At 40.2% G+C, this 27,201-nt stretch overlaps 1 protein-coding gene across 1 annotated transcript in view; it reads right to left on the bottom strand.

Moving 5' to 3' along the window:
* The window catches only part of RANBP17 (RAN binding protein 17), a 4,607,784-nt gene that overhangs the window by 4,212,411 nt on the left and 368,172 nt on the right, over window positions 1-27,201 (bottom strand). Inside the window, exon 4 of the mRNA XM_044069092.1 lies at window positions 6,618-6,781. Coding sequence (XP_043925027.1) covers window positions 6,618-6,781 — 164 coding nt within the window. The remainder of the gene's footprint in view (window positions 1-6,617; window positions 6,782-27,201) is intronic.

Below are 27,201 nucleotides of genomic sequence, written 5' to 3'. Positions count from 1 at the left end.
TGCCCCCCCCTCCGGTCTTCTCTATACTTACCCTCCACTTCCATTGATCCCGAAATTCCAGCAGAAAGCTACCAGGCTGAAGAGCTCAGTCATCCTTAATGTCCCCTACTGGCCTCGTCAGATTTGGTTCCCCTTTCTCTGGTCTCACCTGAAATATTCTCCTTGGATTCTGGAGTCCACCCAGGACCTACTATCTCACCCATTAGAGAGTCAGCACCCCAGTCTACACACCCTCATGTTAACCGCATGATTTCTCCAATTCCAGTAATTGTATGACGATCCAGGCTTGCTTTCCCTGTGCATGACATAATTTTGGCTTCTCAAAAACCTTCTACTAAGAAAATCTACAGAAGTAAATGGAAGAGATATTCCATATGGTCTTCCAAGGAAAACGCTGATCCTTTTCCAGCTCCTACTTCAGTTATACTCCTCTTCCTTACTACTCTTTTTAAAGAAAGAGAAAATTTTTTTCTACTATAAAACTTCAGCTGGCAAATATATCCAACTTTCACACTGGAAACAAATCTCCTTCCTTGTTTACTTAAAATTATGCAAGGCTTTCATGAAAGGGATTTTTCTACTTAGACCTCCCATAAAGGATTCTTCTCCTCCTTGGGATCCCACAGTCATTCTTTCAAGGTTTCACTCAGAAAATTTTGAACTAGCTAACAGTTGCTACATGAAAATTCTGTCCTGGAAAACAATCTTTTTGGCTGCTTTTACATCTGCGAAGAGAATCTTACAGATTCAGGCCTGGTCTTCCAAACCGCTTTACATTATATTCCATAAAGACAGAGTATTCTTTCAAACTAATCCTTCCTTTATGTCTAAAGTTGCTACAGAGACTAACATTAATCAGTCTATACAACTGCCAGTGTTCCTTCCCAATTTTTCTAACAAAGCTGAATATACCTTGCATCTACTTGACGCACACGGGCAACTATGTTTCTACCTTCATAGAATAAAGCAACATAGAGAGTCTGATCAACCATTTGTGTCTTTTTCGACAAAAAGTCTCCAAAATTACCCTGGCCAAATGGGTTACTGATTGTATTTCGCTGATTTATGCTAACAATGGTCTAGAACTGCCTCGCCCCCAAGAGCCCATTCAACAAGATCTATAGCTACTTCGTCTGCCTTTTCCTCCAGAACCTCTATTGGCGATATTTGTGCTGCAGCCACTTGGTGTAGGAATCATATCCTTTCTTGAGGCCTCCTAAGAGTTACGCAGCTATGTACTAACCATAACTTGGCATCTGTGTTGTCCATTTTCATTCTTTCTCACCTCCACTCCTAGTGTCCTTGTTTCTCCTACAAGATCCTTGGATATTCATTTTTTTTTTTTGGAATACTCATGTTCCTGATTTGATTCTCTGATTTTTTCTGTCTTTCTGTGCCAGTAGGCAGTAAGGCAGTAAACTCGATCTGAGGAGTTAGGGATAGAATAGGGCATTATGGGTAGAGAGACAAGCTCAAGACCAGGATCCAAATCTGAAAGAATGTGGCCAAGTCAGATCCAGGGGTCGGATCTGTAACCCATCAGTGAGGAAGAATAAAAATGGAAAACACAGATGCCAAGTTATGGTAAGTACATAACTTTTAATTTTAATGGGATACACAGGGAGTTCCACTGTCTGGTGACATGGTACAAGTACAGTGAGAGTCTCCAGCTGTATTACAGGATTTGGAAGTTATTAGTAGGCTCGGATTACCTGAGGGAAGGCAAAATGGCAGGGAGTAATAATGGAGAATGTTTTGTAGAGAAGGACATGTGTGTGTGGTTTGTGCATTATTTTGTGGGCAATTTGGAACTGAGTGAATGCAAAGAGATTAGGTAGTTCTATCCAATTGAGATTCTTTAGTGTTGAGCAGTGGTGCAAACGGTAGGATGCATTAGCTGCAAATGTGGCTGTTTTGTTAAAGCATGCCTCTAATTTATTTAAAGGGTGGCTTGAATGTTGATTAATACGGGTGATGCAGAGAGAAGGAAGGAGTGACAGGATGATGCTAAAGATTTTCTTGAGGAGTCTATGAGGTAGGGTTTGTTTTAGTAGAAGAAGCTCAGTTTTTGGTTAGTTTTCTTGATGGTCTGGGTGCTATGCAGGTTAAATTTTAGGTTATTGTCTAATATGACTCCTAGTAGTTTGACAAGTGTTGCAGTTTCTGTGATGATGGTGTTTGCTGAGGTAATATTAAAGGGTGTACTGGTTGTTGAAAGAGATCTCAGCGTGAAAAGCATTAATTATGTTTAAAAATCAAAAGAGTTTGATAACAAATGAGATGGAGCTCTTAGCTGCTGGTGAGACTATGTCCAAATACTGAAGTGGCAGATAAGATCTGAGGCACCTTCACTTTCAGATGCACTGTGGTTAGGAAAAAAGATTTAAAGGAGTTTGAGGCTGGAGCATTAGTTCTACTAGCTGGGATCCAACAAGTGGCTTGAAGACTCATCAGTAAGATTGAACAGAAAAGATGAACAGGATCCACTGATCTTTTATAACAGCTTTCTCCTAGCCAAACCAAACATGGAGAAGTATCCCACCATGAAAAGCCCACAAGTGTAGCCAGACGTGAGGCTGCTGAGCCAGTGGAGCGTCTACCTGGAACAGTTGGTTTCACAGCTGAGGAGGGAATAAAATGTTTTGATGTTTGACAGCCTTCCTCAGTTGGTGTGGGGAATTTTTCCTCATTAACAGGTGCTTTAGCCTTTAAGAAGAAGAGGGATTATGGGGGGTTAAAAAAGCCCTCAACAGTAATTAACCTGAACTTCATAAACCAAAGAAATTCTCTGAAAGAAAGATCATCCACTGAGGAGACATAGGGTTCCAATGTACTAACTAGAGAGAGAAAGACAGATAGAGAGAGAGAGAGAGAGAGAGAGAGAGAATAGCCTCTTGTTCCACTGAGTCTTCCTTGGATATTGGGAGAAGGGGGGCCAACATGTGCGGGGCTGAGGGTACAAGAATCAGGTTCTATGTGCCAGTGCACTTGTGCAGAGGAATGCACCTGACACAGGAGGTACAGGAAGCAAAAACTGGCACTGAGGCAGGTTTCTTATGGCTATGCTCCTTTCCCCAGAAAGGCAGGCGTCTATGGAGGTAATAAATAAGCAAGTAAATAAATACATAAATATATATATACATATACAAAAATAAATAAATACAAAAACAAAATAAAATGAATGAATGAATAAATAAATACCTGGCATCCAGTAGTGGTCCAAGGTAGCTGACACAAGAGAATCAGGGCAAAACTCTTCTGGACTTAACAGTCACAAGTGCTATTATGGAATTCCAGCAAGGTGACTCAAGAAAACCTTCCCTGGGAAAACACCACTCAGGAGCACACTCCTGACATTCAACAAGGGCAATGGGTGGTGCTTACATCCTGGGATACACCCCTTCGGTGGATGCTGAGGGATGTACTACTCATAGGCTCCTCATTCTCTGCCTTCCTAGGAAACAGGCCTGAACTAAAACACTTGATAGTCAAAGTAAGGTTCAACTGGTCAACACTCCCACCAGAGATGACAACATATTGGACCTGGTCATCACCAACACGAGAGACCGGTGTTCCACACCAAAGGTCAACCCCTCGCTGGTTAGATCTGACCATAAACAAATCACTCTGGATATCCATATTCTGCCCCCTCCCCTGGACAAGAAAGCCACCATGAAAAACTTTTCAAAAGCAAACTTCACATTACTTAAGACCGAGGTGGAAAGTTTCAAAGCCCCCATGCTGAAGGATAACACTGTCCAAGCTGCAAAATCCTTTACTAAAGCATTCTACGGGCAGCTACAAGAATGCATGGATCGTGCCATCCCAAGCAAAACCAAGACTCACTCCTCCAAGAAAAGGAAACCAGTCTGGTGGACTCCTGCCATAAACAAGCTATACAATAGAAGGAGGAAACTAGTACAGAAAAGAGTAAAATTCCAAGAAGGGAAGACATCCCTGATCAGTATCAGCAGGAAACTACGATATCTCAAAAAATCATCCAAGGCGAGCTTTGAAAGAAAAATTGCCAAGAACTCCAAAGATAACCACAAGGCATTCTTTAGCTATGTCAAGAATCTAAGTGGCAATGCTCAGATCTGCTCGGAGTTAGTGCAGAATGGCACAAAATACACTGAACCGACCGATATCGCCAACATCCTGCAAACAGGTTCAGCGCAAACTTCACCCCCATCTCACCCCCAAAAGGACCCATAACCATACCAGAAGAATGTAGAGTCCCTGAAATCACAGACACTCAGGGTAAAACAGTCCACTCCAAAGCCAAAAATTCAGCATCAACGGGACCAGACAGTGTCCCAGGCTGCATCCTACATGAGCTCAAAGACGAACTAACCCCTCACCTAAACACACTGTTCAACCTCAGCCTCTCCACAGGCTACATACCCATAGAGTGGTGCACAGCAACGGTTATCCTGCTCCACAAAGGTGGAGCCACAACAGACCCTGGGAACTATCGCCCTATAAGCCTGACTAGCCTGGTGTGCAAGGCTATGAAGCGCATCATCATGGAACTCATTAACAGAGACATTGGGAACCGCCAAACACTGGACCCTACCCAGTTTGGCTTTGTTAAGGGCAGATCATGCCTCCTAAACCTGGTGGACTTCTTTGAGACAGTTACCAAGGCTATAGACGAGGGAAAGGTGGTACACACAGCCTACCTAGACCTCGCTAAGGCCTTCAACACCATTCCCCATTCTGGTATTATAAACAAGGTCACCAGCCTGAACATAAAACCCTGCGTCACAAGATGGGTTGCCATCTGGCTCACGGACAGAACCCACATGGTGACAGTTGCGGGAGCTAGGTCCGTCTCTAAACCAGTTACAAGTGGTGTTCCCCTGGGCTCAGTCCTAGGACCCCTCCTGTTCGGCATATACTTCTCAGAGGTACAGGCAAGCACAGGAGATCTATGGCTGACCAAGTTCGCAGATGACTGTAAACTAGGGGCTATAATTGACTCTCCGGCTGACACAGACATCCTCCAAAAGGGTCTCACTGAGACGGATACCTGGTTCCAAAATCAAGGCCTCAAGCTAAATGCCAAAAAGTGCATAGTCATCCCCTTTGGAAAAAAATAAAGTACCCACAAACTACCACATAGGTGGCAGTCCCCTAAATACGGAAGACGTAATATGGGATCTGGGGACCCAAGTAGATAGTAATCTCACCTTTGATAATCACATTGCCAAAGTGGTTAGAAAATCCTTCTACGTGGCCCACCTAATCACAAAAGGGTTTGCATCCAGATCAAAAGAGGTAATTGTGCCACTCTACTCATCAGTCATCATACCCATCTTAGAGTACAATGCCCCATTTGGGATGTACCTTACAAGACGCCTGCAACAGCTGGAAAGACCTCAGAGGTACCTCAACAAGAAGATCAATGGCCTCAAACAGATGCCCTATGCAGCTCGACTGAAGAAACTCCAGTTGTACTTGGTTGCATACCGCCTACTCAGAGGTGATCTCTTCCTGACATACAAGGCCATGTCCAACCCAGAATTGATGGATATGCTCCACCTAAAGAAAACCTTATCCCCTCGAGCCACACGCTCTAGGGATCTAAACCTTACCACAACAATAAATAGGACATGCTAGAGGGATAGATTCCTGTCCCAGAGACTTCCCATGCTTTGGAACAAGATCCCAATCTACAACAGGCAGAGCTCCTCGCTAACACTCTACAAAAGAAACCTTGACGAGTGGATGGGAAACAGAAAGTTTACCTCGGGGATCACTTCAGTGGCTCTGCTGGACAGAGGCACAAGGAACTAATCTAAGGGGACAGAGGAAGCCAACACATTCTGGCTAGGCTTATAAATGCCTTCGAGCAGATAGCCTAGTACCCACCTATGAACCTATGAAACAATTGCAGCTATAAGACCATTTCAGGGATGAGCTTACCTCAGGAAGCTCAATAGGAACCAGCATAATTGCTGCACTCCTGCAAGTATGTGTTTTGTCTGAAAAGCTCATACTGTGGAACAACTGAAGAAGCTACTACTAATTAGGTTCTGTTTGTGCCTCTCTCTAATTTTGACTGAAAGACATTGGTTGGTGACTCTTTGAATGAACAATCCTTTGGCTAGAGCTGTACTGTTTGGAAACTTTCTCCTCTGTACAAAGTCTGGCAGACTTAGTGAGTCAGCTACTTTAGTGAGACATGTTCATGGCACACAAGTACTTACTACTGAACAGCCTTCAGTGGAACAATCTCTGATATAAAACATTAGCCAATAAAATCAGTGCATAAAAATCAAGTACACAGTGAGGGAAGTCTAATTCTCAGATTTCCGTCCCAGTCTTTCATACCACTCCACCAAAATGGCAACAATGTCTACAACCCATTAAGTTTACTCTCCCCTAATGAGACCCGGGTGGGGAGGACAACAGGTCATACTTGGTATACTAAGAGCAGCAATGACAAAGGTGACAGAACCACAGGTAGTTAACCAGAAGGTTCAACAAATTAGTTAGCTACTGGGAAAATACAAAAACGAACACTTAACACACATACATCCTTCACTCCTAAGTTAATCTCTTTATATAAACTGGATGAGAGACTAACTAGCCCCTAAGTTTAATGATCTTACCTGCAAAAATTTGCTGACATCAGCTATTACATCCCTGAAGACTAGTTGCTCTTCCTGAACATCAAACCACCCTAATTTTGTGATTTTGGCTATGACTTGCACAAGGGCTTGAATGACAAACGGTGCTAATTTCCTTGATGCTAGGTAGTTCAGCAAATAATTTCCTGTCAAAAAGAAAACAATACTTCAGAAACTAGCCAAAATGACATAGTTAAATATGTTTTACCTACAACATACTATAGTCACTCTCTGCTCAAGTTAATACAACCTTTACATAACAACACCCTGTCATTATGGAAACATTCTCCTCATAACCTCTTCAGTATTTCATTCTAGGCTTAAAACAAATGCAAATTTAACAACTCTGCACCAACTGCTAAAACCTTACCTTTTATTTAACAACATGATATATTTTGGCTTTTAAAAAGTGGAAGGGTGCTTAATAAAAAGTTGTTGATGTATAAAACGTGCCATGTTAAGACAAGAAACCTAAATAATTACAGTAAGTTCTGTGTTCTTCCTGTCATGAGGCTACAAGCTCATTCATAGTGAGCAATAGTAACTATATTTTTAGAAAACACTTCAACAGTTTAATCCAGTTATACCAGCCTCAGGGAAAAAAAAAAGTAAAATGGCATTGCTTTTAGAACAAATGTTAATCTGAATTATATCACAGTGATAATGTTTAATTAAGTAACTTTAACAGATTGGTGGACTATCCCATGGACCCTTTTCAGCCATGACTCAAACCACAAGACAGTTACGTTATTTATCAGGCACCTGGAGTTTTCAAGATAATTGGACTAGTGTAAGCAGCTAAAAACAGAGATCTGGCAGTGCACTACCATAAATTGTTAACAGAAAATGGTAGCTGAAGTCCCTATGATTTCCAGACTGTCAACAAAGAAAAGAAAAAGTGAAGTAAAAGGGAGAGCAACTCTGAAAACTCAGAATGAGACTGAAAGCAATGCAGCGGAGCAGAGCTGGGAAAAGCAGACAGTAATGGCAGCTAAAGGAGAACTCGAAGACAGAAAGACTGATCAAATGCATGCCTCAACTTTCAAAATAAGTGGGTCCCTGCTGGAATATATGAGACAGATAACAGAAGACTGTAGGAAACAGATGTTCTGAACCAAACACTTAGAGAAAATAGTTAATATACAAACTGCTGTAAAGGAGATCAAAGAAAAATTATGCAACAGCAATTAAACATGAATAAATGACACAGAAACTGGAAAATCTGCAAGACAGAACATACAGAGGCAATGTGAAGTTTACAGCAGTGCCAGGACAAAGTGAAGGGAACTATTTAATATATGATACGATATAATGATATCACATGATATAATGCAACATAATATAGTATTACAGTAGAATATAATGCAATACAATACAGCCAAATATAATATGATTTAATATAATATACACATATGTCAAAATTTTACTTAAAAATGAAAGTTTATGTTTAATCGAAAAGTACTATGATAGTGAGGGTGGGGAAGAGAAGTAAATGATTGATAAATGAAAAGAGAAATTAATTGTGAAAGAGAACAACATGCCTGCTCTAAGTCTAGGAATTTATGCAAAATTGTGAAGATGGGTACAGTGAAGAAAGGTACGCTGGAGAGCAAGATTCATAAAAATAATGCACTGGAAACACTGACTAAGGGAAACTGATTAACCATAGGATGGCGTTTGATATAATTAAAATGTAAAACATGCACCCTGAAAAATGTTTTAAAGCCACTGAGGTTAGTAACTACCAGTCATAAAATAATTACTTCATTTTATCTTGTCCCTATACGTTGTCAGATAAAGTTCCTGTTTAACTGAAAAAAGGGAGGCTAAGTTATTATGTGATGGACACAATAGACAATGTATTCTGGTAATGACGTGTATTAGGTCTACGAAAGCATGCAAATTAATGACACAAGTATGTTGACTGAAAGTAGGCTAGCTAGCAAGATTAGCAAAAATAATGCACAGGAAACACTGACTGAGGAAAGTTGGTTATATGTATGAGGTTGCCAGATATGACTAAAATGTATAACATGTACACTGGAAATGTTTCAAAACATCTGAGATCAGTAACTTCTGGAGAGAAAATAATTTAATTTTCTTGCTACATTTGTTATCCAGATTCAGTGTGAAAGGTTCTCATCTCAGGCTACATAGACTAGCATATTTCTGGTGCTTCTGGAACACAAACTGCCTTCCTTATTAAGCTCTGCTAGATTGCAAGAGGATGGAGCCACTATGCCTAGACAGTAAAGCCTGACCTTTTAAAAACAGCTGCAGCATGTGAAATACTGGTTAGTTAACAATGCAAAGACAGATTGACGGCTTCACAAATAAAATGCAGCAGACAAGGAAGCATACCTCTTGGCACTAGACGTCTATGCAATCTCAGTGGTGCAACAGGCAGTACACTCATCTTTAGTGCAGAAGGCTGTGTGTTCTATTCCTACACCAGGAAGACTGATTGCTGACACTGCAGAGTAAGATAAAGGAGCTGCAGCACTCCTGTGTGCTGTCCTTCAGATGAGAAGTTAAACTAAGGTCCCATCGGCTTTAGTTGGTGGTAGTTCAGGTGAATGTAAAAGATCCCACGGCACCTACAGAAAAGAGTAGGTTTCTTTATTAAACACTGTATTTACAATATTTATATATTATACATTATTTACTATTTACACTTCTTTTACTTCATCGGGATAAACTTTATATATACATTTCCTTTTTTTCCATTAATTTTCTGACCCCCACCCTTTTCCATACCCTAAGCCGCGGTGGTGCAGTGGTAGCATTGTTGCCTCACAGCAAGAGGTTCTCCTGTTCAATTCTCGGCTGGAGTGCCTTCTGCGTGGAGTCTGCATGTCCTCCCTGCGGTCGAGTGGCATTCGAAAGACATGCGTGAATGGGTGTGCCTTCGCTGAAGGTTGGGCATCAGGCTGGCAACTCGGCACCATAAAAAATCTACTGCCAATCATTAGCGGACCGGAGTTCCGCTGTGGCGACCCCTACCCAGGAAAAGCCGAAAAGACAAACAACAACCCTTTTTCCGTAACCAAAATCTTATTTTTTTTTTCAATATATCTGCCAATATCCATTTCACATTAAATTTTAATGTTTTATTCCATATATTCCATATTATACAAAACATTTTACTATCTATTTTTAACATATTTCTTTACTGCTTTAATAATCATATTCCACCATATCCATACTTATATACTTCATTTGTTTAATATCTTCCAGGATATTCTCTTGACATAATTTTCCCCATAACTTCTTTATCTTTTCACATTTAAAGAAATGTGTTTCATTGTTTCAACTTCACCACACAAATTAGCTATTCTTTCCTCTATTTTATATATGGCATATTCACTCTCACTGGCAATTTTTTATTGATAATCTCACCAGAAAAATCTCTATATTCTATTCTACATGTTTCTTAGACCATTCCAGTCTTGTCTGTATGGGTTTTACTCTTTCTTCTTCCAACTTTTCCCATGAGAAAATACTGTCATATTTATACTCATCGTTTTTAAATATCATTCTTTTCTATTATGTTCTATATCACTTATCTTTATTTTCCATAACATATTTTTTCTTGAGAAACTTCTATTTACCCATTCATACCTTCTTTCCCTCTTTTAAATTTGCTCATCAAACACCATATTTACTTGTATTTTTCTTTCACTATCAAACTTCTTAATAACTTATTTTCTTTTTTTTTAAACATGTTAGCACCTTACATAAGTTCAGTGAAGCTGCAAAAACAACCCCTTCCCTTTCTTTAAAATATAATCCACCTCTCTTCACTGGATTTAACCTGGGCTCCCACATAAATGAATATACAATCAACATTAATTTTTTCTCATACTCTATAGGGATCATAAACACATTTGCTAAATAAGCAACTTTTCCCAATAGTACATTATTTATTAAATATACTTTATTTCTGTATGATAAACTGTTTTTCGTCTTTTCACGGTTAGGGGTTGCCACAGCGGAACTCCGGTCCGCTAATAACTGGCAGTGAATTTTTACGGTGTCAAGTTGCCAGCCCACACCCAATCTTCAAAGAAGCCACACCCACACATGCACACACCTATCTGCATGTCTTTAAATTCACTCGACCGAGGGGAGGACATACAGACTCCACACAGAAGGCACTCCAGCCGAGAATTGAACCAGAAAACCTCTTGCTGTGAGTCGACAACGCTAACTGCTGCACCACTGCCGTAATATTTTATTTCTGTATGATAACGTATACATTTTCCAGAATAAACATAAATTCCTTACCTTACAAATTACATATTCCCATTGCTGCATTCTGACTACTTTACCAAATTTTATACCTAATATTTTTATTAATCCCACATCGAACTTAATATTCTCAATAAACTTACTTTTATTTGTATTTATTCTAATTCTTATAGCACTCAAACATTGCTTAAGTTGTTTGACGTCTATTTCCATCCATTCTTTATTCTGTGTCATTAAAATAATATCATCCATAAAGGAGAATATAACTGGTACCTTAATCCCTTCAATAGTTGTATATTCTGCTACTGCTAATATATTATTAAACTTAACAACCACTGGACTTGTAATTAATGCAAATATAATACTACTTGCTGGACAACCCTGTCTTATCAGATTCTTTATATCTATATCTAGACTGAACCATCCGTTCAATAAAGGCTTTATTTTTTTCATATGGTGAAATAAATACATTTATTATCTTCCCTCAAAATATCCCAAACAATTTTGTGTTATCTTGTCAAATGCCTTACTCAAATCACCTATCATAACTTTAACATCTGACTTCCCATTCATTATATCTGTAATTGCATTTATCATTAGCAATCATTTGTATCTTCTGACCCCCTTATTTCCAAATACCGTTTCTTCTAATATTTTATTTTTGTCTTGAATCTGTTTTCCATTATTTTCATGAAAGTCTTACAATCTGAATTATTTAAAACTATGCATTTCCATTTTTTCCATATAAATTTCATAACTCCACTACGTATTCTTCTTGTCTAAAATCTTCCTTTAACCCTTCATTTAATACTTTCACAAAATAATTCCCCTGCCAATCCAACATGTCTCTATACATATAACATTCTATCTCATGCAACCCCATTGTTGATTCTATATTTACCACTTTTAACATATTATTCACTTCATCCAATGTAATTCCTTTTCCAGATCTTCACTGTCTTGTTTTGTTAATTTTTTAAATATCCATTCGATCTTATGCATTATAAATAGCTTTTCTGTATATTCCTTTATTACACTCACTATTTCTTGTTGACTATTAATACTTTCTTCTTTCTTGCTTCTTAAATCTCTTATTATTCTTTTATTCTGTTTTTACTATTTTGTTTAAATAAGGTACTAACTCTTCTGTTTTCCCTTGTAAAAATACCTTAATCTTGTCTCGATTCATCTATTTCCCTTTCCTTCTCGAAAAAATCCTTCTCATTTTTTACCTAACCTCTAAAAGCATATCTGCTTACTTCTTTATATTTGTTCTTCTCCTCTTTTTTGTTTTAAATTTTACCATTCCAAATAATATTTCTTACATTTTTCTTTAAAACTTATCCACCAAGATGTCCAGTTCTTGTAAAATCCTCTCATATCTACATGATTTTTTCATAACTGCCTAACTCTTTCTGCTCCTTCCTTATCTAAATCTTCCTCGTTTAATCTTTTAATACCTTTGCCTATTTTTATATATCCCTTTTTTTCTTGAACCTCTATCCATACTGCCAAATGATATAGAACTCCTGTAACTCTCATACCTTCATGTATAATTTTCAGACTTTCTGAAACAATAAAATAATTATCTCAGTTTTTAAATTATTCCTTTCATAGTTCCACTGTTTACTGTTTTACATATATAACTTTCCACTTTTAATTATTGAAGACATCATTTTCACATCCCCACTCTCTTATTTTTTTCTTTTTCTTAAATCACAATTAAAATGACCCAGTAGTATTTTACCCATACTCATGCTCAAATAATCTAATATTTTTTTAAACATAGCTTTTCTTTCTTTCTAAGCCACATATGCTTAAAACTGCTATCATTTTCAAAACTGGCTTCTTGCATCTCATATCTACGACTGTTACTGTACCCAATATTACCATGGAAACATCCAATATTCCTATTGCACTTTTACATAATATTCCTATACCTGAGTATATTTCTTTCCCAATGTTACAAATAATCTCACCCCCTATCTTTTTTTACTTGTAACCTTTCCTCTTCTGTTATGATTCTTATATCTTCTATTATAACAATATTCATATCAAGAGTCATGCACCATTCCAAAACACCTATTTTTATATTCGTTGCACTATTCATATTTATTGCAAAAATTCTCAAGTCTTCTTCCACTGAGTAACAGCTTGTTTCTAGCTCTCCCAGTATGAAAACAGAAACTCAGTAGAGAAGGCCAGTAGACTTGTGTTTATGGGTAAATTTCAGTAACTGACTTGTAAGTACACTGCCTGGATGCCAGAAATAAAGAAATACAGAAGACCTGGAAAATAATCAGCTACAAAAAGTGAGAAAGAAACACTGACTGGGGAAAGTTTTGCAGCTATTCAGCAAAAAGCAGTGTAACCTTTAGACATGACTTCCAATAACCTACAGGAGGATATAAGACAGCTGCACACAGACCTGGCTAAACTAAACAAAACACTGATGGAGTACATCAACACAAACAACAAAAGGCTGGAAAAAATGGAAGAAGCTTTAAACAGATATTTAGATGAGATGATAAAGCTGCAAAAACCAAAGGTCAAAATGAAGAAAAGGCTGGCTGAATATGAGACTGCTCAGGAAGAGATGTTTCAAAAAATAATAGAATTAGAGGACACGGCATGTAGGAAAAACCTGACATTTTCAGCTACATCAGAGAAGCTGGAAGGAACAGACTGCATTAATTTTATGTAAGCACAAATAAGCAACTGGACTGGTATTCCACAGCAGGAGTTGTTAGTTGAAAGGGCACATCGTGTGTATGCACCAAACCTAGCTATAAGAAAGCAAACTAGACCTTTAATAGTAAATATGCAATCCTACCAGCAGAAGGAGTTGATTCAGACAAAACTGTGGCAGAAGGACAATATACTAAAAGTGTGAGACAGCAGAGCGTTTGTGGAGAATGACTACTCACTGTACACAAGGCAGAAGAGGAGTAAATTGATTCCACTATTCAGGGAATGCCAAGACACGGCTGTGAGATTCAAACTGCTGTATCTAACTGTCTTTAAAGTATTCTTCCCTAGAGAGACAAAATCATTTTTTGATGAAGTACATGCTAAGGAGGAAATACAAATGTTGTCCAACAAAAAGTGAGCTGTGAAACTAAAGGAGATTCTGCTTCTTGTTCTTCTGGTGAAACCTTTTCCAGTATTTTAACGGAAAATGTTGGAGAGAAGGAAGGGAGCACAAGAGTTGACTAGAAGAATCGAGAGTATGCTGGAGCAGAGACAAGATTTGGGTGATGGAGAAGAACAGTAAAAAAACAGTAATTCAATGTGGGATTACAATGCAATAATTATATTTGTGAAATATGACAGAACAAGAAAATCTGGGAATACTGGACTTTTTCAAAATTTCTTGGATTTGTGGGAGACTCTAAAGTATATGCCCTACTTCGTGTCATTAATGTTCATAAAAATGCTTTGGGGAAGGGAAGAGAGGGGAGAAAGCTAACTGTAAGTAAAGAAAACATTTTCTTTTCTTAACAGCACTGCGTTTGCTATTTTAAGTGTAATGAGGACTGTACACAGGTGCTGTTGTTTTTCTTTTTCTCCCCTCTTCTCTCTTTCTTCTTGCACAGTTTTGAGAAATATAGGCAATACTATGTAAAAAGAAACTGGTTAAAAAAGCACGACAAAGTTAAAATTAATGTGCCTTTTTTTCATTATTGCATGGGGAAATTACAACATTAAGGACCTTAGACTGATTTATTTTAAGATAGAGCAAGTAAATGAAAAAGAACATAGATTATTATGAGGCTTTTTTCTAGCAAATGCACATATACTTAGTAGCAATTTTGCAACTGGTCTTCATGTTTCCAAGGAAACAATCTAATGAAGAGAAACTGTCTGTCTGGTTCTCATGAAGGGATTGGCTGAGGGAAAAAAAAAACAAAAAAAGAGAAACTGGATAGGACATAATGTTCTCTGAAAGCAATAAGGGGTTTTCCCATCTGGGAGGGCTTTAAAGATAAGACAAAACCAATCAGACTTGAAGTAAAGTTTACTCAGTTTTTTAATGCAATGAGGATACTAACATAAACAGGTGACTTTCTATTTTTTTTTCTTTTTCTCCCTTCATCACTCTTTTTCTATCTTCATTTTTAAGAAATGCAGGCACTACAATGTAAAAACGGGGAAGACAGGAGAAGTGGGGGAGAAAGGAAAGGTCTGGTTAAGAGAGTTTTACAAAAGAAAAAATCAGTGTGCTTTTTCCCATGCTTACACAGGGAAATGACAGGGTTAAGACCTTGGGTATTATCCAGTAACAAGTTTATTAGAAAGCATGCAAACAAAAAAGAATATTGAATATTATAACTTTTTTTCTTCTGGTAAACAAGGTACCCTTAACAGTTTTATATCTGGTCTGCATGTCACTAGAAGACAATCTGATAGAGAAATGGCTTGGAGAAAGTGTTTACTGAAAACATTCAGGTTTCAGCTGGGAGAGCTATAAAGATAGACAAAATCAAATAGCACTTACTAATAGCACAGGCTGTACCATGCATCTCAGCGTGACTAAAGAACAGTTGTGTACACTTATCATAAATGTAGATGTTCGAGTGTATTCACTGTTGCAGTCATTACATTTGGGTAATCTGCTGGCAGGTTGCCCTCAGTCGGCCTGATTAACAAAGTCTTGGGTCCTGCGTCGGTTGCTGTCCCTTCTTCCATGACATCAGGTCATCAGGGGTATAAAACATGCATTACATCAGTTTTTCTTGCCCCAGATGTCAGGTGCCCCCCTAATGGGGAGCAAATAAAATTTAACAACACAACCATATACCTCCAACCAAAAGCAAATACACCAAAAAGGCTTTTAAGCATTGTAAAAGAAAGTAGAGGTATAGCCAGAGAAAATTAGGGGGCTGGAGGGAGGGTAACCTGGACTGCAACAGTGAATATACTCGAACATCTACATTTATGGTAAGTGTACACAACTGTACTATGTTCTTCATATTTCACTGTTGCAGTCATTCCATTTGGGTAGATTCCCAAAGCTATGGTTGGGAGGAGGAGTTTATACAGCATTAGGGCCAGCTATAAGGCCCTGCAAGACAGGAGTGGCAAAGCCAGCTCTGGATTTAGAAAGAAATTGGTAAATGATAATGCTTGGTGAAGGTATGTACAGAACTCCAGGTAGCAGCTTCTAGAATATCCCTGATAGGGACACCTCTGAGAAAGGCTGTAGAAGTAGAAGCTGCCCTGGTGGAGTGTGATCTGATCCCCTGGGGGATAGGTTTTCCATGGTGCTTGTAGCAGAAATGAATACAATGGCTTATCCATTTAGAAATGGTATGTTTTGAAATAGCCTTCCCCTCTGGCCCTGCAGCAAATGCTACCAGCAATTGTTCAGATTTTCTTCGAGATTTAGTCCTGTCCAAATAGAATCTAAGTTGTCTGTGCACATCCAAGGAATGCAAAATCCGTTCCCCTTTGTTCCGTGGATTGGGAAAAAAGGTTGGCAAATGAATGGACTGATTAAGAGCCACACTGGAAACCACCTTGGGCATGAAGGATGGATTGGTCCTCAGAGATATCCTGTCTGCATGAAAGATGATGAAAGGCTCCACTGCCATAAGGGCCTGTAATTCAGATATCCTTCTAGCTGAAGTGACTGCTAAAGGGAAGGCTGTTTTCTAAGAAAGAAAGTTTAAATTTGCAGTAGTGGCTGGCTCGAAAGGAGGTAGAGTGAGCTTGTCCAAAACAAAGTTAAGGACCCAGGCAGGGGCTCTCCTGGGTGGTCTCAAGTTCTTTGCCCCTCTGAGATACTGCTTGAGCAGGGGATGAGAGAAGAGGGGTGGTTCTGTGTTATAGTGAGCTGAAATAGCTGAAGCGTGGATTTTAATAGAGGAAAAAGGCCCTTGTGAAGCATCTCAGTTAAGTATTGCAAAATCTGAGGAAAATTGGGCGCTGCTGTGCTCATTCCTAAAGATTGGTTCCAGGCACAGAATCTTTTCCATTTGTGAGCATAAGATTTTCTAGTACTAGGCCTTCGCACCTCTAAGATGACATCCATCACAGGTTTGCTACGGGATGATAAGGGTGAATTTAAGTGATTAGCCAGGCTGCAAGGTTCAACGTTGGAAGCTGAGGGTGCAAATTTTGGTTCTCCTGCTGAGACAGCAAGGAAGGGGTCTGAGGCAGGTGCCATGGAGATATTTGTGATGCACTGTAGAGGAGTGGGTACCAGTGTTGGCGTGGCCAGTCTGGAGCAATCAAAATCATTCTTGGTTTGTCCTGTTTGACTTTTAGCAGAACTTTAGAGAGCAGAGGCAGAGGGGGAAAGGCGTAGACTGATAGGTTTTTCCCAGCTGAAGGACAGAGCATCCACTTTCCAGGCTTCTTTGTGAGGAGTCCTTATGCAAAACTTGTCCAACTGGTAGTTCTGGGGGGAGGCAAATAGATCTATGTCTGCATTCCCCCATTTGCTTGTCAACATGTTGAAAATCCGTGGTTCCAGTTTCCACTCGTGTGGGTCCATGAGATTTCTGCTTAGTCCATCTGCCAGTGTATTCAATTTTCCTGGCAGGAATTGAGTTTGTAGGTGCACTTGGTAGCTCAAGGCTGTGTTCCACAATGCCATGGCTAGTCTGCAGATGGGGTAAGAATGTGTACCCCCCTGCTTGTTTATGTACCACATAACCATGGTGTTGTCCGTCTTTACTATTAGTTGTCCTGGAAGAATGTAGTCCTTGAAGGCTGTCAGAGCATTCTGTACAGCTAACATTTCTTTTTGATTGATATGTAGGTGCATTTGATTTGGGTTCCATTTGCCCTGAATACACTTCCCTGCCAGGTGAGCCCCCCAGGCATAGTCTGATGCATCTGTAGTTAGGGTTTGGGCAGCAGGAGGGTAGTGTGAATGGCAGCCCCTTGTTTTGGTGGCAGGCCTCTGCCCACCATAGGAATTCCAGGCGTAGGCAAGGTATGATAGGAATCATTGTTTCCAGGCTGTGACAATGTTGACTCCATAGACCTTTTAAGTACCACTGTAGTTTCCTCATATGCAGTCTTGCATATGGAATTAGAAGAATGCAGGAGGCCATGAACCCCAAGGCTTGCAGCATTTGTCTTGCAGATATAGCAGGGTTTTTGTGGCCATTTGTTTGAAGTAAGTTACCAAATGAATTTGCTTCTCTGGCGTGAGGAAAGCCATCTAGGCAGTTGTATTCAAGCTTGCACCCAAGAATGTAACCTGTTGGGAGGGTACCAGTTGTGATTTATTTTTGTTTATGGTGTACCCCAGACAAGTTAGAACCCTTTTTACAAACGCCAGATGATCTAGAAGTATGCCCTGGTTTTCTGCCTGAATTAGACAATCGTCCAGGTATGGATATATCTGAATATTTCTTTGTGTGCAAAATGCAATAACTGGAGCCAGGCACTTTGTGAATACCCTGGGCGCAGCAGACAAGCCAAAGGGCAGTGCAGAGAACTGATAATGGAAGTAGCCTGCTTTGAAGCGTATCTTCTGCAAGATTCCCTGATTGGGATGTGCAGGCATGCTTCTTTTAAATCTAGAGTTGCCAACCAGTCATCTTTGCCTAGCATAGGAAGTAACTGGTGAAGAGTCAGCATCTTGAACTTTGGAATGTCCAGAAAGGTGTTTAGAGTAGACAGGTCCAGAATTGGACGCCATGATTTGCCTTTTCTGGGTACCAGAAAAAACCTGGAATAGAAACCTTGTCTCTTTTTCCTCTTCTGGTACTGGTTGAATAGTCCCCATGTGTAAGAGGGAAAGTACTTGTTTTTGAGCCTCTGCCCACTGATTTGGGGACAGGTCTGGCCACCCATTTGGTGCTGGCAATGTGTGGAAATGAAATCTGTATCCCTGGGACACTATATTTAAAACCCATTTGTCCTGGGTTATGAGTTCCCAGTTCTTTGCATGAAGTGCAATCTTTCCCCCCAAAGGGGCGGCTAAAAGGTAAGTGCTTGGTAATTTTAAAAGGAAGTCATTGAGACTGTTTACCATAGGGGGTGTCTTGTTATTTCCAGATTTGGAAGTGGAGGCCCCCCATTGCTTAGTTCTGAGAGAGTCCCCTGGGACTGAAACCTGGTGCTTTTGGTGTGTCTGAGTTTGGCTTGAGAGGATCTGGAAGGACCTAGAAAGGACCAATTCTTAGTAGGCCAGTGCCTACTAAATCTTGGAGATTGCACTTTTAAGAAATATTTAACAGTTTGCATGGATTTAGCTTTATCTTCCATCATTTTTAGAACTTCTTCAGCCCTATTGCCAGATGGTCCTGATTTAAAGAAGCATCCAACAATTTTGCTTTAGCATGATCAGGTAAAGATTGCTCCTTAAGCCAAGCAAGTCTTCTAAGCTCAGACCCAGTAACAGCAGCCTTTGCAGGAGGCCTCTAAAGAATTAAAACCACATTGCAAATTATGTTTTCCAACTTGTTCAGCAGAATGCAATAAATCCTGTAAATCTTTATTTTCCACATAGTCATGAATCAACATCATTTTCTGTTTAAGCAGTCCAATAATGTGCTGTTGATATTTTAACGTATGAAATTGGCAGTTTAAAGCCCTGATTGCCAAGGTTGCTGAAGTATAAACCTTCTTACCCCATCTATCCAGCACCCTGGGGTCTATATCAGAAGGGGTAGGATTTTTAGCAGTAGAAGCCTTAATGCCCTTGGGCCCCTGAGAAATGGTTTCTGGATGTGCAACAGGATTTTTGAAAAGGAACTTGTGGGACTCAGGAACCCTGTAGTATCTGTCAGGTTTACTAGAAGCCGGAGGCAGGGAATCAGGGGCCATACTGGATTCCGAAAACACATCAACAATGTCTAGTACAGGAGGTATAGCCAAGGGCCTATGCTGAGGTAGAAGAAGGAAATCCCTAAGCCTCTTTTTTGAATCAGAAAATTCCTGACTTTCCCAGTGGAAATGCTCCCTCAAGGTATGTAAAGTTTCCCCAAAAGAAAAATCCTCAGGAGAGGAAGCAGTGGGAATGGAATCCTCTGCATCAGAATCCTCATAAGTAGGTATGGATAAATCCAGGTCATTGGAAGAGTCAGAAGAAACAGAAACCTGATCAGAAGATTCATAATCAAGTTCAGCCCTTAGGCCTCTTGGGGGGGGGGGGTTGACTACCCCTGATCAGAGTAATTAGATCTTCAGCCATTTTGATAATTTGTTTCTTAGGCATAGGAGCCTGAACATGTGGCCTGGGCATCGGTTTTTTAGACATAGATTGAGATTTAGGCCTTAGTAATGAAGGTGGAGTTGATTTAATATGCAAGTCTATAGGCCTGAATATACCCCCAGAAGCCAGTGCCTGCACAGCGGCTCCAGACCCATCCAAGGTAGAGACATCCGCGGGTTCCATAGGTGAAGCCTCTCGTGGCATACCGGACTCTGAATAGGTCTCAGTAGAGGTCTGCGAATCAGCAGTAGCGGGTATCAGGGGCTGCGAAAGCGCCTCACTGAGTACTGGTGAACTGGCGACTGGCTTAGGAGAAGCGCCAGCGACAGTTTTGGACCTCGGCGGCCTGTCTCTGTCTTTATATTTGCGTTTTTTTGGAATTCCAGTAGTCGGATGGCTAACCGACAACATTTCTGGATAATTAAACCGTGAACCGAAATATTTAGAAGCAAAAATGTACCGACAACGGATAGTGCGCTGATTAAATAAAGCACAAAACCGACAGCAAGGTATGCCATGGTCAGGGCCTAGACAAGGAATACAGTACGAATGAAAATCTTTGTGAGGTATTTGCTTTCCACAAGTAATGCAATTATTAACTTTTACTGACATCGGTAAGGAGCAAGAAAAAGTTTCCCCATTGGGGTACTTAGCTTTAAGTTGAAGACTACGGTTCTGAAACTCAAAAACGAAAATTTCTGGAGTCGGCTGACCGGCACTTGCGAACTGCTTCTGCTTCGGGCACCGCACGGCAAGAAAGACTGATATAATGGTGTCGGATGCATGTTTTATACCCCAGACGACCTGACATGGAAGAAGGGACAGCAACCAACGCAGGACCCAAGACTTTGTTAATCAGGCCGACTGAAGGCAACCTGCCAGCAGATTACTCAAATGTAATGACTGCAACAGTGAAACACGAAGAACATCCTTTCTTTTTGGTTAACTCTAGCCTGTCTGTGTGGCTCTCAACTCAGAACTTTTGTTCTTATTAGGAGGCAAAAAACTTCAATATTTGAAGATGTACATAGTTTGTGTGTTATTATTAAGTTAACAGGTTTTAGGGGGGTGTTGGGTTGTTTGTTCTATTTGAGAACTTTCAAAAAACAAAAGGTTATGTAAGATGTGGCATAGGCTCAAATGGATATGGCAAGAAACAACTGTATAAAAGACCAACCTGCCGAACAGTATATGCATCTAACATAAAAGTTGGAATTAGACATTTAACAAAAAAGCAGTTATACATAAAAGGTGGTAATAATAACTATATAAGAAAATGATTTCTGTAATGTCTTTCAATCTGAATGGTCTTACAGATAAATATAAAAGAGAAAGTGTAGTAAACTGCAGTAAAAATAATGGCTAGTGCAAATAGCTATGCTACTGGAGACAGACCTGGAAAGAAATGAACATATGAATTTGATAAAGAAAGATTTTCAGGATGGTTATTCAGCGGAATATCTGGGACAAAGGAAAAGAGAAGTACTTAGAGTAATTGCAAGAGGAGCTCCAACAGTGATAAAAGAAGGGGAAAAAAAAGATAATAAAGGAAGATACATAGTACTAAGGGGCTACTGGCAAGGGAGGAGGATTACACTGGCATGCATTTACATTCCTCCTAAAACTGCTGTAAAGGAATTTAAGAAAATTATCGGAAAAAATAATCGACTTTCAGCAAGGAATATTACTTAGAGGTGGAGACTGGAATACGGTTTGCAACAGTGAAGATGTGTCTGGGGGGCCTAGAAGGGAAAATATAACAAAGGAGGGTAGATTTTTGAAGAATATTATGAAAATGTTTGGCGTGGAAGATGTGAATTCAGTACAAGGAGTTCAGAGTGAATTTACATATTATTCTCCAAGATACAAAAACTGTGCTAGGCTAGACAGAATTTATATCTCACAGGAACATGTGCATTTAATTGAAAGTCTTGAAACACACACAATAACTATTTCAGATCATGTGCCAATAATAACTAAAATAAAAATGCAAGGTAATGAAATAAAAATGAGACACTGGTGCATTCACACCTATCAGCTGAAAAGAGAGGAATTTAAGGAATGGGTTTTGGAGTTAATTCAGGAGTTACTAGAGAAGACAGAAACTTCTTCTGAAAATATAGCTAGGAAGTGGGATAAAATTAGAGTTTAAAACTACAGTGGAAGTAAAGGAAAGGGAGATATGGCTAAGAAGTAACAAGAATTATTTAGAGGAATTGACAAATGTTAAAGTACTACAAAATCAGGGGAATCTCTCAGAACAAGCAAAGGAGAAACTGCAGAATGCTAAACAGAAAATAACGGATTATCATGATAATATGCATGAGTTTAGAAAGATTACGGTTAAGCAACTGCTTTTTTTATAATAATTCTAGAGCACAAAAACTTTTAGCACACCGAATCAGGCAACAGAAAGTGGAAAGGGCTGTCACCAACCTCAGGGAGCCTATAACAAGGAAGATAACAAGAGATTCCGTATAAGTATTAGAAATATTTCGAAAATTTTATGAAAATTTGTATAAAGCACAGAAATATGGAAATCAAGAAAAGGTACAAATGGAAATGTTTATGGAAGAATTAAATATGCCAATGTTAGAGGTAGATGAGGCTCAATTACTAACAGGATAGAAAGAGATGAGATAAAAATGGCTATGTGTAACCAATCTACAGGAAAGTCCCCAGGAATAGATGGTATTAGTTTGGAAGTTAGGAGGGAAAAAATGAAAAAGATCTGGAAAGTTTTGTTTAACAGTATATTACGAGGAGGAGGAGAAGTACCAGCATCATGGAAGAAGACAGTGATAACTGTAATACCTAAAGAGGGTAAAGATCTATCAGATCCAGCTTAATACAGGCCCATTTCAATACTAAACCATGACTGTAAAGTATTTATGTCTATAATGGCTAAAAGAATGGCAAACGTGACACCAAAATTGATAGATATGGATCAGTGTGGTTTCGTGGAGGGGAGGCAACATTTGACAACACTGACAGAACAGTGATGATCCAGAGGGAAGCAAAATGTAAGAAAATACCACTGTTACTGGTGGGTCTTGCTGCAGAGAAACCATTTGACAGAGTAGACTGGCTCTTCATGAGCATAGCAATGGAAGTATTTGCTTTCCCTGACACAATTATAAAGTTGATTAGGGGTATATATGAGGGAATTGGAGGTGAAAATTAAAGTGGGTGGGATCCCCTCTGATAACTTCTGCTTGAGTAGAGGAACCAGGCATGGTTGTCCGCTTTCCCCTTTGTTGTTTGCATTATATTTAGAACTACTGGGAAAGAAAATAAAGGACTCAGAAATTCAAGGACATGATTGGTATGGTGATCAGGAAAAGCTGGCTCTGTTTGCAGATGATATTATTTTATACATGACAAAACCAGAACGGGGTATTTACAGTGTTGTGGAACATTTTAAGAGTTTCAAATCTTCTTGTGATATAAAAGTAATGAAGCTAAAACAAAAGCAATGGCGGTAAATTATGTACCCACACACAAACTGGTCCAACAATATCCATATTTATGCAGACATGTTAAAATGAAGCATTTCGAAGTATGGATTAGAAATTACTCTGTTGTGGCAGCTAAGGATATGTGGGAACAGGCTAAACAGAAGATAACACAAAAATTGAGAAACTGGAAGCTTTGTTATATGGATATGGATACTAAGATATAAGCAATTAAAATGTTTTTAGTCACTTTAGTCTTATACACAGGTCAGGCACATTTTTATCAACCTGAGGAGAAGCTGTGGATAGCAATTAAAAAACAGGTGAAGGATTTTATCTCGGAAGGGAAGACAGCAAGGGTCAAGTGAGATAAGCTGATTCTTCCAACAGAACAAGGTGGACTAAGAGTACCAAATTTGAGGGAGTATTTTAGAGCAACACCGTTAAGGCTCTTATACACAGCATAAGCAGAAAACTTTTAGTTATGTACTCACCATAACTTCAGATGTTTGGGATCCATCTCGCCTACATTCTGAATGATGGGTTCGGAGCCGATCCCTCGGCTCCTTTGGCTGGCGCTTATGCCAAAGAGCGAAGTCTCTTATTGGCTGAGCTTACTATATCCCAGGATGCACCACTGCCAGTCCCCCAGATCTAGTTTGTCCGCATACATGCACACATGCATACCCTGCTTATATAACATCGTCAGATGAAACAAGATAAAAACAGTGGAGCTCAAAACCGTTCCATCTCTTCTGATCTGCAAGGCAGGGGAAGGCGGGTGGGTATCAGGAATGAGATGGATCCCAAACATCTGAAGTTATGGTGAGTACATAACTAAAAGATGTTATGTGATCCTATCCGCCTACATTCTGAATGATGGGACAGCCCCTAGCACCTGAATCCTGGGTGGCTCACTGGAAAACACTCCTGAGTACCGTGGAACCAAATGATGCTCGTCCTTTAGATGCCACATCCAATTTGTAGTGGGAAATGAAAGTGTGGTTGGACCAAGTAGCGCACAAATTTCGATATAGCGAGCTTGGAATGAAAGGCTATAGAAGTAGCCATAGCTCTGGTAGAATGAGCTTTGATAGATGATGTAAGATGTTTATTGAAGAAGAATAGGCCTGAGTTATGCAATCTCTGATCCATTTTGAGATTGTAGCTTGATGGTTTGGCCCAATTTATTATCTGAGAAGGACACAAACAACTGGTCTGACTTACGAGTTGCTGAGTCCTGTCTAAATAAAAGCGTAATTGCCTGTGAACATCCAATTTATGGAGAGTGTATTCTGCTTCATTAGAGAATTTCGGAAAGAAAACTGGTAGTTCTAGAGATTGTTGAAGACAGAAACTAGAGCAGACCTTTGGAACAAAGGATGGATTAGGCCTGAGTGATACTCTATCTTTGTGGAAAATCAAACGGTGGTTTAATAGACAGGGCTTGAAGCTCTGAGACTCTTCTTGCAGTAATAGCCACTAAGAATGCCGTTTTCCAAGACAGATATTTTAATTCGCATGTAGCAGCCGGTTCAAAAGATGTTAAGCACCAAATCAAGATCCCACGGAGGTGCAGGATGAAAAACTGGTGGTCTTAACAGACTCGCACCTTTAATGAATGTTTTGCATAGTCTGCTGCTCATCAAAGGAGGATCCGTGGATTCATGGAACTTAGAGATAGCAGCTAGTTGAACTTTAATAGTTGAGACAGAAGATCCCTGATTAAACAGGGATGTTAAGAATTTCAAAACCTCTGGGACAGGAGCAGTGATAGGGTCTAAGCCCTTGAGTTGAGCCCAGATAGCAAACCTCTTCCACTTACTGAGGTACAATTTGTTAGTGGTGGGTTTGTGGGCGAATATAAAATGTGAACAACTTCCGGGTCTAGTGTGTGACTTCTAACTAAGGTTGGAAGTGGAGGAGCCAAGCTGTCAATTTCAGAGATTGAAGGGACTGATGCCAATGTCCCGACTGATGGATTAGCAAATCCGGGATCAGGTCTAAGGTCCACGGATCGTCCACTGCATGCTTTTAGGTAAGGAAACCATATCTAGACGAGGCCAGTATGGGGCAATCAGAATCATTGAAGACCCTAGTTGAGAAGCTTTTTGAATAACTTTGGGAAGGAGTGGTATTGGAGGAAAGGCATAAAGTAGCCCTGTTGGCCAAGGTTGTGCTAGAGCATCCATGGCTGGTACTTCCTGATGTGGAATCAAGGAGAAGAACCTTTGGCACTTGGTGTTTTGTGGAGTTGCAAATAGGTGCGCAGCATGGCGTCCCCATCTCTTGAAAACCTGGGCTGCTACTGTGCGGTTTAGAGACCATTCGTGAGGAGAGAGAATAGTCCTGCTTAATTTGTCCGCCAATATATTTGACTTTCCGGGATGTGGGTCGCTACCAAGAAGCGGTTGGTAGCTACAGCCCATTCCCACACTCTCATGGCCTCTCTGCAAAGGGGATACGATCTGGTCCCTCCTTGTTTGTTCAGATACCAAACCACCGACATGTTGTCTGTGTGGATGGCGATGATGCCCTGAGGAAGAAACTTGTGTAAGGCCTGTAGGGATAGAAGTACAGCCCTCATTTCCAACACGTTGATGTGGAGAAAGCCAGGAGCCCTGAACTAGCCGGCCCAGGCAATGCCCCCACCCAGCCTATCTGGGAGGCATCTGTCGTCAGGGTAACCACTGGAGGGAGAACAAAGGGTTTTCCTGATCCAAGTTGGATGTTTGAAGCCACCAGCGAAGGTCCCTTTGCATATTTCCGTAATCATGATGTGGTGATTGAGGGAAGATCCTGAAAGGACCATTGAGTTGACAAGAGCCACTGAAGAATCCTCATGTGTAACCTTGCTAGAGGAACTAAAAGTACCGTGGCAGACATTGAGCCTAGAACCTGTAGGACCATCCTGGCTGGGGCTTTGGATCTCGAGATCAGAGCTTGAACTTGGCCCTGTAAAGTTCGGATCCTTTCGGCAGGAAGAAAGACGCATCAATCTTGAGTCTATCTCTGCTCCTATAAACTTTATGCTGAGAGGGCAGCAAGACAGACTTTGACCAATTGAATGTAATCCCTAGGAAACACCCAGAGATGGTGGCTTTGAGGTTGTCCATTAGTAGATGCCTGGTGGTGGCAGTCAGGAGCCAGTCGTCGAGATAGGGAAACACTTGGAATCCAAGACTCCTCAGGTGAGCTGTCACTACTGCCAAACACTTGGTGAACACCCTGGGGGCTGTGGTGAGACCAAAGGGCAGCTGGTAATGACTGACTCCCAGGCTGAAGCGCAGATACCTTCTGGACGCCTGATGTATCGGTATGTGATAATAGGCGTCCTTGAGGTCTATGGAGCACATCCAAACATCCTTCTCCAACAACGGGAGAATGGATTGCGCGTGACCATTCGAATTTGGATTGGTTCAGTCTGCTGAGATCCAATATTGGTCTCAGGTCCCCTGTCTTTTCGGCACTAAAAGAACCTGGAGTAATTTCCTGATCCGATCTGGTCTGTGGGGACGGTTGGATGACTCCTTTTCTAGCAGCTTTAAAGCTTCTGCGGCTGCTATTTCTTGACTGGGTGGTGGGTCCGGGATTCTCTTGGACGGAGGGTGAGTATTTGAATGGGATGGTGTAACCTCCGGCAATTATCGCACCCATCTGTCCTGAGTGATTGACTCCCAGGCTT

Source organism: Protopterus annectens, chromosome 4.part0, assembly GCF_019279795.1.
Source record: "Protopterus annectens isolate FY-2018-M chromosome 4.part0, PAN1.0, whole genome shotgun sequence".
Lineage (NCBI taxonomy): Eukaryota > Metazoa > Chordata > Ceratodontiformes > Protopteridae > Protopterus > Protopterus annectens.
Note: the sequence above shows the minus strand (reverse complement) of the source record. Positions and strands in the feature narration are given on the sequence as shown.